The sequence below is a fragment of the Drosophila takahashii genome, chromosome 3R (assembly GCF_030179915.1).
Source record: "Drosophila takahashii strain IR98-3 E-12201 chromosome 3R, DtakHiC1v2, whole genome shotgun sequence".
In the NCBI taxonomy this organism is placed as follows: Eukaryota; Metazoa; Arthropoda; class Insecta; order Diptera; family Drosophilidae; genus Drosophila; species Drosophila takahashii.
Window position 1 is genome coordinate 23,339,486 of NC_091681.1, and position 15,749 is coordinate 23,355,234.

Sequence of the window (15,749 nt, forward strand, 5' to 3'; positions counted from 1 at the left end):
GCCGGATCGTATGTCCGTCCCGCTCTGGCGCGCTCTCCTCTCCGGCGGAGCATGGCCACTGCTCTCGCTCTTTCTCTCTCTTTCGCATGATGGCCGCCTCGCTGTGGCTTTGAGTGAGTTTTTTTTCGTCCCACTTTGAGTGCCTTTTAAGTGCTCTCCTAATTTGCCTCTTTATAACGTGAGAACGAGAGCCAGCCGAGTGAAACTATTTGAGCCCCGCTTTGAGTGCTATGCTTTTTTAAGTGTTTTATGCTTTGTTTGGCAAAATGTTATTGTTGATCAAATTACCCTGCATTATTCATGCTGAGTGCTGACTTTTGAGTGAGTGCTTTCCGATACAAATTAGCCGAAATTTGTATTTCATTTTTTATGTGCCCACCCTCTAGTGGCATTACGAAAAATCCATAAATTTCGGGAGATGAAAAACGCCGACTCTGCAAAAAGTCAGCTCTGCTTCTTCACTTTTTGTCGGCCGCCGCCTTTTGTCCGCCTTTCCTTTCTCTCTTTTCTTTTTGTCGCTGGAATTGCTGTTATGACATTTTTATGAAAAATTTCAAATTTACGATTGGAATTGGACAGCACACAAGCATTTCTCCCACCCCCTTCCCGTTGCTCTCTATCTCTCCTCCTCCTTCGTTGCGCAAATGTGTGCGGAAATAAAGTGAATCTGCAATTTCTTAACTTATCCACTTGGAGAACATTGCTATCTGACATTTTAAAGGATTTCGAATAGAGAGTGAGAGAGAGAAAAAGGGGATACAGATTGAGTGAAATGCTGTGTTATAATTTTTCGGATTTATAAAAAAATATTTATTACCAATCAGGAAACAAAATTATTATATGGTTTGGTTTAAACAATATTAAACAACAATATTTATTATTTTATAATTTTCATAAGGGTCACAAGTGTTCAAATTGGACGGTTTAGTAATTCAATATAAATTGTCAATGCTTTAAAAATAATATTTAAAATGTTTACTACATAATAGCATTGTGCATTTCCATCGTATAAACTGCCAAGAAAAAATTATTTACCTGAAAGAAAGATTATACACAACAAAAAAAAAAAACAATAAATATTTAATTTTATATTTTTATTTTTATTTATGTGTTTTATCTTTTTTTTCTAAAACTTCAACATATTAATATATTTTCGTATACAATCTACATTTACATATTCGTACAATACATTTTTATTCTTATTTAATAGTTTTTGTTGTTAAACAAATTTGCTTAAATTCCTTAGCTCCAGACAGATTAATGGGCTTCCTACCTAGCTGTTTAATCAACTAATTCTTTTATAATTGACTTTCGCGTAGTTTTATGGCTCTTGCTCGAATGCGCTTACCAAATCTTGGGCGATAACAATTGAATAATTGATCAATCATCGGATTGGCTAAACAATCAATTTTTGGCACACTGGCTTGTTAAATCTTTTATGGCCAAACGGCGTTAACGGCCGGGAGAGTGCTTTAAAATTAATTGCTCATAAATTCCAAATTAAACATTTTGCCACACTTTGGTTTATGTTTATGGGTCATACGGCGAGTGCGAATGAGTGGCCAGCACTGAGTGCACTAGAATCCACTCATGCAGTGAAAAAAATCATGATGAACCATAAATATTTTTATAAAACTAGAATGTTCGTGTTTTTTTTGTATTCTTTGGTAAGATTTTTTAAATATAATAGTAATTCTTAACACCTATTAATATATTTTAATAATTAATACAAATATTTAAAACTTTTTTTTATATTTTCCTAATCTAAGCTTAAAATATTTTGTAAAATCATACTTGTCTAGAGGAAATCAGATGTTTGCACAAGTTAGGACTAAATTGCTATAAACTATGTCACGATAGCTACCATACAATTATAGAGAGTTTCTTAAGTGAAGGATTGATATTTTTACAGTGTATTGCTGCCCAGATACTCAGCCACTCACAGCGGGCTGTGATTTACTGCCCTTGCCCCGGGGTTATGGGATATGGGCTATAAGCTGTGGGTCCGTGGCAGGTGGGCCGCCCAACGACCGGAAAAATGTAAAACGCCCATTTTGATAATCAAAACAAATAATAAAACAACTTCACACGTTAGTCTGACACAACTACTGGTGCAACAATAACAAAAACAGCATTAAACGATAATACTCGTAATAAACATATAAAAATTGAAACTGGGTGAGAGTGAGTGAGCAGCAGAAGTGCAGAAAAAAAAACAAAATAAATAAAAGAAGCGTAATTTTCAACAATAAAACACTATTTTGAGTTGCCGGGTGGGAGAGTCGACTTTCAGTTGAGTCGAGTTGTGCGTTGAGTCGGGTTTTCCTGACTTCGGTGGTTGATTGCGTGGGATTGCGTGTGATCCTCAGGACCGTTAAACAAAAGCGGAACAAACCATAAAAGAAACAGCTCCGTTGTAATCTCTCGAGTGACAGGTTGTATCTAAAACAAAATAGGCATAAAAAAGGGAAACACTTGTAAAAGAATAAAGGCCAAAATATTATAAATAATGGGTAAATTAACGGTAAGATAAAGAAGAAAACCTGGTTTTTTAGTTCAATTTTAACAGATTTGTTTTACGTTTCTTTATTTACATTAAAGTTTTTTTTACATGATTATGATATTACCTCTATTCATTTTTCTTTTGCTTATTTAAGACAGTTTTTATGGACTTATTTATTTCATTTTTTCGGGGCGATACATTGAACTACATCTTTAAAGAATTCTTACACTATCTACACCCAAAAAAAAATGATCATAGAAACTAAACTAATCGTACATTAAAAGTAAACTATTGAGTGTCAAAAATTTCTCAATACTCTGAGTATTAACCTAATGACTTCGAAAGTGTTAAAATGATACTTTTGGAAAATGTCAAGATTAAACTAACGAGTATACAGTTTATACTCACCCAGTGTACTGAAAATTGGGCTGGTAGTTTATTTTGTATACTATTTAGTGTAAACGGTACGCTATGTGGTCTCAGTTTTATACTATTTTGTGTACATATTATACTAATTTCGGGTGCTGTAGTATACGTATTAAACTATTTATCTAGATTGTTAGTGTACATTTGAAACTATTTCGTATAATACCTATACGATTTCCCCGCTACCTGTAGTATACAATTTATACTATTTAGTTTTTTGTGGTATACAATTTAATCCCAATAAAATCCCAATAAAATCTCGTTGTATAATGTTTTTCTTTTACTATTATTCAATATATTATTTTATTATTATTTGATAAATATTCTTAAATTAAAATAATTTTAATCTTACATAGGTTATAGTATTCTTATTATAACATTTAACAGGGGGACCTTGAAAAACACTTATATTATTAATTTTTAAAGAATTTTCTTTTGCACCAACTTTATAGGCTTGATAATGTTCATCAAAAGCCAAAATATCAAATTGATCACTTAAAATAAATAATTCTTCGTTATTATTAATTAAAATGTATCTTATTTTATGCAACTTCATTCATATATGAATATGAATACAAACATATACGTTTGTAACTCCTTTTCGTGCGCAAAATACTTGTTTCCATGAAAATACATACATTTACGCACAATGCTTGTAAGTGTAGATAAACACAGCGCACTTTTTCCATTTCAACCCCTGTTCCATGGAAACAAATATTTTGCGCAACACATACATATGTACATATATGTTTGGAACTCCTTCGCGTGCGCAAAGCACTTGTTTTCATGGAAGCAAGGGGTGGGTTTTTTTACACAACAAATGAAAATGAAATATTGCACTTTTTATTTTAAAATAAATATTTTACTTACATCTTGACTCGGCGCGAATTTCACAGGAATGCAGGACCAAACTCACACAGATGAATCATCATAATAATCACAAACGCGTCAAAAAACGCAAAATCTGGTATCACTTTTTGTGTTTCCATACTCGCTTTTGTCCTGGTTTTAAACCAAGGTATATGTAAAAATAAACGCTATCATCCTAGTTTCACACCATAAAAAATAATTTTTCGGTCAGTATAAAATGTATGCTACAGATTGTCACTCTTATAATAATTAGTGTAACCTTGAAACTATAAAGTGTAGGCATGAAACTATTTTGTAGTACTTTGAAACTACATTTTCTTTATACTACAAAAAGTTTTTTTTGAAACTACAAGTGTAAATAATAAACTAAGTAGTCGAATATAATTAGTTTACAAATTACACTAAAGGTTTACGACTTATACTCTTTGGTGTAGCACTTACAATACAAAGTTTACAGTTTAAACTAATTAGTGTTAATTTAATACTTACACTTTCATACTACCATTAGTATACTTTTAATACAACGCTCATTAAATGTAAACTATTGGTTTTTTTTTTGGGTGTAAGTGAACTGACGTGCCTAGCAGTATTTCGTAAAATTACATTATTGGAGATGGACATTATTAATTTGGAGCACGAATGAAGATTTTAGGTTTATTGTTTAATATTTATAAATGGACGTCGGATTAAATGTAACATATTATTTACTGCCTTACTGGTACAAGCCGATTTGTTACCTACTAACATTCTCTGGGCTATAAACACACATTCACGGCATAATACAGCCGAGCAAGTTGGTCAAATACTACACACTATTATGGTTGCATTCATGGCGCACTCGAAAATCCATTCGTTTAACAAGCTGCCAGCCAGTTTTCCTTTCGTTGGTTCCCACAACCTCGGGAACGGGAACTATTGCCATTGCGAGTGCAATTCGGCGTTGAGTGCGGATCGTAAAAGCCGCTAGAAGACAGGAGTAATTGCCCATAAAAAGACTGTAAAGTATTTCGGCTCAGAGGCGAGTGCAGGAGTGAGTAATGAGACCGGAATCAATTGTCACTCGCCATAAAATCAATGGCATTGAGTGAGACTCGCCCCGAGTGAAAAGTGCGGCTCAGTGGTGGAAATAAAAAGACTCCCCGTACATCAAGTTCGTTCCCTAATTTGATACACTTTTATAGCGTCGGTTTACGGCTTGTTTGGCCGTGGTTTCCCCGTCCCCGTTTCCCGCTTCCCGATCACCTTCATCTGACGAATGAGTTCTTTCGACGATTACTAAATGCCTTCTCACGCAATCATTTTTTAATCCCCGATGCGGTCGGGTTTATGGGTCACCCCGAATCTGGGTCTCCGTGTCATCGTCATCTGCGCGGCAGCGATCTCGAGCCACCTCCAAATTACTCAATAAAATTTATACGAGTGCACACACCTAATGACCGCTCGTCCGTCTGAGTGTGTTTTCCTCTACTTTTATTGCACTTTAATTGCACTAATGATACACTGCCTTGTAAATTGCGCCATCAATAAATATGTTTGTTTGTTACAGATTTTAATGCATGAAAGGGCGATTTATAGGACTTAAGGCTTAAAGAAGACAAAGATTTTTCACTCACCATTTTTGTAGATCGTTGGTAATCTAAAAATGAAAAATGAGATATTTATTGTAACGATTATAATAAATTTGGAAAATATTATAATATTCAATATTCTATAACAAGAACAAATATTTAAATATTAAATTTGTTTTGTTGCTTCCAAGAGTTTGTAGTCACACGCTAGATTTTCTGAATTTGTCACATAAAAAAGGAAAAATATACACATGAAGATTCACCATACAACCGAAAACTGGGGATTTAAAGAGTATAAGGTTGGGAAACAGTCGGGAAATGGTTTACTATACGACGAAAACAAGGACGAAGAAATGACTCCTCCGCCTCCGCATAGCGAAATACCAAGTGAAGGTCAATCAAATCACTGTGAGTTTAGCTGGAGGTATCTTATCATCGTGGCGGTTAGTATATATCATGACTTTTGGAATTATAATGCAACCCTTCTAAATACAGATCAGCCTGATATTAACTTTAACATCAACACTTTGGGGACTTTTCTATGAAGACCTATCATATACATCCACAAAAAATTATAGACCGCTTGTTGGCGCCTTAATTTTCATGTACGCAATTAATTTAATGATTTGCTTTGACACTCGAATATTTCGGAGGTCCTCGAGCAAAAACATTTTAATGGCCCTATATACGGCAGGCCTTTTGTGTACGCGCCCCTTTTGGTACGAAAGCCAATTTTTGTATATCTTCTCTTTTCACATTGCCAATTTTTTTTTAGCATTCCCCCTCTGCTCAACATTCAAAAAATGATCGATGGGCAATACGAAATGGGTGAATATACAATTGGTGCTCTGTGCCTGGGACAAGATATAATGTGCCTAAGTCTTTTCGTAATATCGCTGTGTATCACTATAGAAGCTAATGATGAGGATGATGGCGATGGCGATGATTCCGGTTCCGGTAGTTCCGGTGGTTCCGGTGGTTCTGGTGGCGGTAGTTCGGGCGGTTCGTAATGTTCTTAAACCGACTTTAAATTAGTTCCTGAACAGAATAATAAACAGAAGATTATTTCTCCTTGAAAACGAATCTATATTTAATTGTTAACTATTTTTATCCCAATTTCTAAAGGTCTACAAAATTTAATTCAAATTAATTTAGTATCTCCCAATTAATGCTTTCTTTGGCCGTGGCTAACTGAATGAAAATCGACATCCCAATCGCCGTGTTTTCGTCATCGCCCTGGATGACGAGCGTGTTTTATAGGCCTCAACAAGACATTAAAGCACACGCATACGCCCCGTTGGCGAGGGGAGGCCATTATGATACCTGCGGCGGTGGTTTTTCAGTTTTTCCGCTTTCCCCCAGCTGGAAAAGCGGCGGAAAAGCGAACTGCAGGGGGGTGGCTGCGAGGCGAGTGGGCCTCAGATGGCCGCTCTCTCGACTCGAAAGATGGGCGATGATGGGCTCGCTGCGAAAGGAGATTTCAATATCATAAAAAATCGTATTAAGAGAATCTCATATTGGGAATCGTAAAGTTTTTACGACCGTTTAATGGACTCTTGCAGTAAGCGTGAGTATTTACGCGCTGCTTAAAAGCGGTAAAATATGGCCAAGTGGTATTGTGGGACAGTAGAAACGCAGGCGCACGCACCGCTAAGGATGCGGATGTGGATACAGATGCGAAAATGCCGATGTTGCAGATGGAAAACTTAAATTAGAAACGAAAAGCGAGTTGGCTATCGCCATCCAATTACCGGGGAGAAGGCCAGTGCACAGGGGCGCCCTCTTTATGCCGTTTGCCGAAACGACCGCTAACCAGTTAACGCCCTCAGTCTTCAAGCAGTGCAAGCAGTGCACATGCGTCCTGACTAATTTCGCCGAGGGGGTGGGTCGGTAAGGCAGTCCAAAGGATATGAATTTGGCAACTCTGCAAAGACAGGGATATCTAAGGATTATCACCAGGCGAAAGAGAGATCCGATAACGATCGCTATTGCCAAAAACTGGGCGTGGCTAGTGATTTCGTCATTATTGGCTTAGAGGCAGCTGCAGGACATTCGGACCATCCTATTATTAGGTGGGCAAGTGAAATGGGAGTGGCACAGAAAAATCACAGTTATGGACGCCCAGTTCATTGAGTTATCAGTTTTTAGCCTCAGTTGCACAGCGGTTTAAGCAAAAACGGATTATCGGCTAACGTTCAAAGGTTAATTGAGAGAAACTATGATTATTTTCGGTGTATTTCTATGTTGTGCTAGTAAAAATAGAGTTATTATAAATGTAAGGAACTAAAATTAAATGATGGTCATTTTGAGTGTAGTTCTTTGTTGTAAAAATAGAAAATGGATTTTCATAACAAAACCCATTAAGGCCTTTAAGCGTTTCTTCGTTAAAGTTAATAAAATAGAATCCATCACTGAATTACCAGTAAACTTTCGACTTCATTCTTTTAAATAAATATCTGCGCTGGTTTGATGCATAGGAAATAACCACAGTGATGTGATGTGGCGAAGGAAAACAGCAGTGTGCCCTATTAGCTACAACCATTATATTAATCATTACTTTCCGTATTCAAACGCAGACAGTGCAATCGATTCGATGAATCTAGTTGGTGGAAATCTCAGCCCATGTCACCAAGTGACAGCTCGTCTATCTGGGCTCATTGGATGCCATTCGTAGGTGCAGTCACGTATGGCGATCTATAGACTTTGGGCCCAAACAAATGGTGGAAGTATGGTGACAACGACCCGACGACTTCATTAGACGCGGCCATCCATCAGCCGGTGGAAAGAGTTATGTGACTGCTGGAAAGGATTTCCTACGATTTCCACCACTCGGATAAATCATATGCCCAATCCCTCTTTGTGCACTGTGAGGAAATATCACAAACATCTCAAATGTGTATGTTAAAACGTAAAATATTATGAATATTAATGTTCAAACCATTGGTAGATCTCTTTAGCAATAAAAGGTTCCTAACTTTATCAGTAACTCTCTTAGGGTTTCGTATTCTAACGATTTTTCTCTCCCTGTAGACAGTCGAGTAAATCAGAAAGTTCGAGCAGTGCCGCTCGTAAAACGGATTCCGCCGAATGTTTGTTAATTATGGTTTTGCGTAACTCTCGCATTTGTTGGCCCCGGGTCAGAACCACTCGTGAGTGATTTGTATTTGGGCTCGTTAAAGTGTCCAGCGGAATGAAGTGCTGGCCAATGAGTTTCTTCTCAAATGCGGCGGCACGATCGCCGAGCATCTTCGCCCATTCCCGCAATCCCGTGGCTGCATCTCCGGGAAAAGGCACGTTTTCAAACGTAATTTGCAACAATTTAAAGATTTTTGCGCCAGCTCCAATGGTCGATAGTCGAATTGCCAGAGATTGCCTCGACTGGTGATGGCCTCGTTAAAAGGGGATGTGCCCAGGGGCGTTGGTAAAACAGGGAGTGGCGCTAATTGGGGGGAAATTGAGAAGCGGAGAATCGAAAGCGCCGCATCTGGTTGCGAAATGCGAGCGATTCTAGAGTTCAACTGGCGTCTACAGAGGGAACATGAATTTTCTCGTAATCTGCTGGATTACAATCCGATGGGCGAGCAAATATGAACGCAACTTGGGGCTTTATTATCTACTTTGGGATTTAGGAACTGACGATTTTCCAGAATTCCTAATCATAGAAAATTTAAGTTCTCTTAAGCACTGGAATAATATGCACAGAAACAAATTATAATGTTTAGTTTCATTTCAAATATTTAATTTGTTTTTATTATTTAAAATTAAAGTTGCAAGTTCAAATATTCTTTATAAAATTCTTATTTTATCAGTGTTATTGGTGTAATATATTATTTGCAGTTAATTATTATTTAGTATTTATTTCAAAATTTGCAAGCCACCTTTGAACTAAAACTTTCAAATTGCCCTCGTAAGCCATTGCATTATAAAATTTTAAAGCTTCAAAGAATAACTTGACATCTCATTTAATGCAATTAAAGTAATGGAAATTCTCTAACCATATCAATTAGTTTAATTGGCTGTAAAGTGCGCCTGCAACTGTTCCATAAAACATGTTCCATTACAAGGGGACTAATTGGGCGCATAAGTTGAGTTAATTTTCTATAATGTAGGCATTTAGAGCGAATTGAACACCGTGACGCTAATTGCTGAACTCAATGCGATGTTATTTGCATGTTTCGGTTTCAAATTATTTCCGAATCGATTGTACTAAGTGGGCATAAATAATGGGAGGACGGCACTGGGACCTCCGCTTTATAAGTCCGGTGGGGCAGAGTCACTCAGGTGACCTTTGGCCCCGCAATGAGTCTCCGAAGAGCCAGCAACAGATTCACACGAGCGGAGAGTGGTTTCTGGGGATTGGAGAGGGGATTCCGTAAACCGGATCAACCACTTTGGCGGTGCAATGGCGGAGGCAAATGGCCGTGATAAGAGCACCGCCTCTGCACCGCCATCGTTTGGCTTGTCTCAAAGACTTTTGGTTTTCATAAATAGATTGAAATGAGCCTTTGCCAGGGCGCATTCCATTTCATCCCCTCGACTGCGCACATCTTCTTTCTCTCCCTGCGCATTTCTCCTGGGCTCACTTTCTTTGTCTGGCTGAAAACCCTAAAACCCGTTTCCACACTGTTCATAAATTTAATTTGTTATTAATATACATATTCTAGATTTCATTGAAAATGTATATATTTAATATATTATTTTATATTTTAGTGTACTACTTTAAAGAGGAAAATTGTACCTTATCAAGGAAAATATTAAAAAATGGAATTTAGATTAAGTTTGAAAATTTTTTTTTCATTCAAAAATATTGTAAACTTTTTTTCCCAGTGCATTCTATGTTTTGACTCATCCATGCGGTCAATGCGGAGGTCGAACTCTTGCCAGCCCTAATGCGTTGTTTTTGTCATTTAATGCCTGGGTCATAGTCATCCGATTATCGATTGACCGACTTATTGCTGGGCTGCCCGAGAAATCGGAGAAATTCAATTGGAGAATTGAATTCCAATGGGTGACAAAGTGTCGAATAAATAGTCGAAAGATTAAACATGGTGCATCTTACCGAAATGGTAGCATCCCACACAGCGACTATTTATCCCTCTAGCATAAACTCTATAAAACCATGGCTAATAACCCCTGGGAACAGCGGACAAGGTTCCCTAATTTCTCCGACTTGCTGGCGAATTTACGTGACGCTGACACTTGCTATCTGGACCCATAAACTCGGGGGCCTTATCATCGCCGGCGGCCATTAAAAGGGAGTTTTACTGTAGGACTGGATGCGACTTTAAAGCGGACGCACAACAATTATACGCACAGCCGGACATAGCGACTGTCCCCCCACTGCACATAGCAAAAATGGATCGAATAAAATCAAGTTAAAGCTATCTTTTGGCTAATTCTTGGGCTTTTCTTAAGATTAGGGTTCTGGGCTTATGGCCAAACAAGAACTTTTCTGGGTGTTTTTTTCTCGTAAATTGACTGAATTGATTTCCTCAGATATAAAAAACATTTTTGACTACATTTTGAATTTTTTACAGGGGTTACATTTCATTTTTTTGCACCAAATTTTTAAAAATTAAAGTTTTATGGTAAATGTTAATTGATTGGGAACGCATAATGACATTTCATATTTGGATAATTTGTTGCAAAATATGAACAAAATATTCTGAAGAAATTAAACTGGAGATCTTAGGTTTTTTTCAAGTGTAACTTCTTGGACATTGTCCGTTGGCTGCCAGGCGGAACAGGAAATTTATGGGGGCCGCGACATGGCCACATGGATCGAGTCTGGCTCCCAGTGCAATTATGCGGCGGATTATCTTGGCGAAAATAAATTGGCCAACGCTCGCGGCGAAACAAAGTCTGCCACTGGATAATGGCACCTCCGTTTTTGGCGGCCACATCGCGTGCCACACATCGAGACGTGATTACGCCCCGCCAGCAATTCAGATGGCCACATTATGCATATGCAAGTGGAGGAGGGCGCATCACTTAACTCACCTGAACGGCCATTCGGCATACTTTACAGGTGCTTTGCGGAGCGATTGAGACGTCTCACATAGGCGGCGGAGAGCTTTCAAGACTCGGGGACAAACAAAAAGATTTAACAAGGAAATTAGCTTATCGTGTAGTTTAAAATTTTAGGTTAGATAAAAAAGCTTAAATTCTTTTCCTTTAATTTTCCTTAATATTCGTAAGGAATTTCTTCAATTAAAAATGTTTTGGAAATATGTTCCTTTGAATTTATAGCCTATGCTGAGAATCTGCATTAGAAACTTTAAAGCCGGGTGCACATTCAGCAAAATCTGAGAAAAATATGTCGAGGTCACCAAAAAGTTCTGGGACTTATGGCAAAATGCAAATGAAATGCTCTCTTTGTGAGATATGATGGTGAATTTAAGGCATGTTTGAGCTTTGCCATGTCAGCAGTTTCATTTTGTGGTGTGCAACTCGTTTTCATATTCATTAGATATGCCCAGATTTATATCCATTGGTGTACGATGTACATACATTTGTTTAAAGGATATCTGCGCCTTGGCTTCTGCGCCTTGAAATTATCTTTTATTCACACAACAATTGCGCGGAATTGCGTGTTTTCACTCTCGGTTTCCGGTTATTCTCGACCCATAAATCACAATCAAAAGGAGCAGAACCACGAAACGTGTGTACGCCTTTCGTGGCCGAGGGAGTGAAGGAATCCAGATGGACTTCCGAGTCCTTTTCCACCGCCGCCGAAGGGTTAAACTGTCCAATTGCGAAAAGGGTCGTAAAATGCCGGATTTTCGTTTCGGGAACCCCTTGCCTCGAGTAGTGACAATAAAAATGGCAAACAAAAGTCGCTGGGTGACCAGTTCTCGAAACCCCTTGCCCAGGATATGGTAAAAATATGGAAGCGGGCAGGCTCGACAGAATGTCACACCATGTTGTCGCGTTTTACGACCGTCGCTCACCTTTTGTTTGCCGAGTTTATGGCCTCCAGACCTGCGACTTTCTGACAAACCTTTCCAGCCCAAGCCCGCCATTTAACCGCTTCACTTTCGGTGCAAAAAAACAACTCGATACGCAGCTGAAAACATGGCCAGAAGAACCTTTGGAACTCCGGCCAAGCTGGCAGATTTTTTTAATTTATCAATTCGCAAAAGTGTCGTTTTTTATCATTTTAAAGCCAGAACGAGTCGAGAACTTGTTCACCTTGGCCACAGCCATTAAGAATCTTAAGCGGTTGCAGTTTTTTGGCAAATGATTATTAATAGACTTGACCTTCAGCGACGCTGGCTGCGTAAAAAACTGCATCCGGAGAAAGGATATTCCCTGGAAAAAGGCTAACAGGTAGAATGGCCGACAGCTGTGCGTAAAAAACACAAACGCCCGTCTAATTGCGCAACTCAAGGACTTTAAGACGCGGCAGGACTTGTACTGTCTGTAATACAGCCTGTGCAAATCGCATAACCCTTAAGGTAACCCGGTAAAGGACAAGAGAGTGTCCTTGAAACTAAATTCGATTCGATCGTAAGAGATCCTAAACCTCTTTGGGTAAAGGAACCGGCGAATATTAATAAAAATTTAAGAGACTATACAGCTAAATAAAAAACTATTAAGATTATAAGATTAAGATTAAGATCGTTCTTTGTTTCGAAATTTCTGTGGCATCTCAAAATTTAAATAAATAAAATAATTTCAAGACAACTATTTGAAAATTAAACTAATTTATATTGAGTAAAAAAATTACTGAAAAGTTCAAATTAATATTGCTTGTTCGATCAGAATCATACGGCAATAAATTTTTATAACTTGTTCTGCGAAACCAAACCAACTGCCCAATTAAGTCCAATCAAAATGGAAACAACCGTAAAAATACAAATAATAACGAACGTAAATGCGTTATTGGGCAATTCTACGAGATCGTCACAGCTGAAGAGCCGATCGGCCATCTGAAATCGGATTCTGAATATAATTTCGGTCGGCTCGTTGACAACGCCTCACTGTCCGCCAAATCATTCATAATTCATTTTGTATGCCGCATAAATGTTTTTACTATCAATAAAAGCGCAATCAAATTAACATTAAACTTATTTCGCTGAGGTGGCTCCTCGCCGGGATCGAAAAGCACGTAATTATTTTAAAATATTCCGCCATTCAGCTGGGCCATCGCATTCTTTCACTCGGCTGCGTCTGCCATGATTTCTGTTTTCATCGTTTGTTTTGTCAAAAAGCTCGGAAATCGTCACATAAAAATAGAAATTGGCTGTGATCTGTGTGGTCACCATCGTCTGTCGCCTCTTTCCTAGTGATTTTGGGGTTTTCGCATTTGTTTTAATTTAAATCGCAAATGTGTCGACGCCACGGAGCTTGTTGACATTTTATTTACAATAGCAGAAATGTGCAATAAAATTTAATGAACGGCTTATGTAAATGCCCCGTAATTGCGGACGGACATTTGGTGAGAAAAGCACGGCGAAACGAGCGTTTCGGCCATTTTCCATTCGGCCGGGCCCTGGAAATGTGTTTTCCTAATTAGTCGTTCAGTAAGGAACAATTTCTATTTTTATGCCAGTCACATGCCCGTCTAAATGGGCTAACAAATGGTGCACTTCGCCTGCGGCAAAGGGTGATCATCTAGAATTTTAATTATTTATAGAAGTGCCACATAAATCTGCTGCGGACAGGGGGAGAACAGAATTAATTTTTCCTTTTTGTTCTCTTATGTTATTTTCCATTTGCATCTTCTCAAGGAATTTTTAATTTAATCAGTGCACTGTTGAGGAATTTCAAGTTTAATCAGAACATTTTTAAGGTGTCGAAGTGGATTTGGTTCGTAAATCGTTAATAATCGTATTAAACAATTACAAATGCCTACAAATTATATCCAAATTTATAACAGAAGTAAGCTAAGTCTTAAGTGATATGATGATACGGTTTCTTTACTTCCTTTATACAAATTTTCCAAAGGAGTATACGTCACACAATAATATCCCAATATTCTGAATTTCTTTGTCCCGAGAAAGGCCATTCCAATTATAATCCAATCGAGAACCACATCTGCAGGTGATTAAGTGGAGCATCCCGATCAGTCGGCGTTCCTCCATTACGATGAACGCAGTAGCAATGGAACGGCCAACTATATAGACGGGTTGCCTTCATGGACAAGTGCATATGGCATTGGCATTGGCAGGGGACTCGGACTGGAACGACGGGTGGGCGGGGAAACACCTCCACTTGAGCCAGTTGCTCATTACACTCGACTGGATAATTACGAGCATTTCAATAAACAAGCACAAGAATCGTGTGCTCGAACTTGGCTCGAGCTTGGCATTATGAACTGTTTCCGAACTGCGCGCACATAATACCATATTTCAAATTTCAATTAAGTCCAAGTGCTGAGAGAGCCTTCCCCCTTCATCCTCTTTTCCCCCTCGAATCTGCCCACCAATGGCAGCTTTCGGTCTGTTGATCTTTACGTTGCCTATTTGACTTTTGACTTCTCGAAATATAAACATTTTGTTTTATGGCTTTCGATCGATTTCCCCCAGTTTCGGCCTAAAAGGGACTCAAGTGCAGTTCCACTTGGCCCGCTGCATTGCCAAATCCCCTCGATATAGTGTGCTCCTCCCATCCCCCATCTTCATCTTCTTATATGGATCCCCATCTCTTTTCCCTGGGAGCCAGCGAATTAGATTTTAATTAAAAACTAGTTTTCGCTCTGCATTCAAAACGATCAGCGGGATTGAAGCTGAATCGGATATTTTTTTAATAAACCATAAAAACGTTTCTAAAGTGTCACACTCAAAATTTGGGCTGTCACATAAATTTCGATGCCTTAAAACAAATTCCAGCGATTAAAATCTGAAAACGGACAACTTTGACCACCTTGGGCATTAGAGGCCCGATTGAAAAACCCGAAATTGAAACCCAGTCTTGAGGCTGAGTGGTCTGTGTGTTCGTTCGTATCTGTGGGATACAGATACCAGCCGGATTACATTAGGCAACACTTGGGGCCCGGCGATACGCAGGGCAAAAAGCATTTTAGAATACAAAAAATCCAGAAAGCCAACCGCTCGGTGGCCCTTTTGCGACAGAGAAAACAAAGAAAACGCTGTTCAAATTTACATTCCATTCCGAAAGAGTTTCTGGAATGGATTGGGGGTTAGCCGAATCTCCCTGTTGACTTAGGCGGATCCCGGTTCCACTAGCTCCCCGGTTCAAACAATATTTTGCATATTCCATCGATTTTTCGACTCCGAAAACGAGTGCGCATAATGAGCGTGCGAGAGAGATGGTCGAGCGCAGAGAGAGATGGCATTTTCTGGGTGTGTCTCCGCCAAGGAAAAGAGATGGACACGGGTGGGTGAGGAGGGGAGAAGAAAATAGAAGGAAGTTTGTCG

General features: G+C 38.7%; 2 protein-coding genes across 11 annotated transcripts in view; one reads left to right on the forward strand and one right to left on the reverse strand.

Moving 5' to 3' along the window:
- Nucleotides 1-1,090: 1,090 nt before the first annotated feature.
- LOC138913428 (uncharacterized) overlaps nt 1,091-15,749 on the reverse strand; it is a 73,677-nt gene continuing 59,018 nt past the window's right edge. For 3 of the 9 annotated variants that reach the window (XM_070217169.1, XM_070217170.1, XM_070217171.1), the window contains 2 exons: nt 5,413-5,435; nt 1,092-2,442 (listed from right to left, as the gene is read on the reverse strand). In XM_070217169.1, coding sequence (XP_070073270.1) covers nt 2,290-2,442; nt 5,413-5,435 — 176 coding nt within the window. In that variant the 3' untranslated portion in view covers nt 1,092-2,289. The other 6 variants (XM_070217173.1, XM_070217175.1, XM_070217178.1 and 3 more) reach the window with 5 other exon arrangements.
- Nucleotides 5,549-6,450, forward strand: LOC108054961 (uncharacterized). 2 transcript variants are annotated; one of them, XM_070217168.1, is made up of 4 exons: nt 5,549-5,810; nt 5,863-6,086; nt 6,143-6,195; nt 6,280-6,450. In XM_070217168.1, exons 1-4 carry the CDS (start codon nt 5,619-5,621, stop codon nt 6,375-6,377), a joined length of 567 nt encoding a protein of 188 aa, XP_070073269.1. In that variant the 5' UTR covers nt 5,549-5,618; the 3' UTR covers nt 6,378-6,450. The 2 variants fall into 2 exon arrangements, with proteins under 2 accessions (XP_070073269.1, XP_016993590.2); XM_017138101.3 differs by having other exon boundaries at nt 5,552-5,810; nt 6,143-6,450.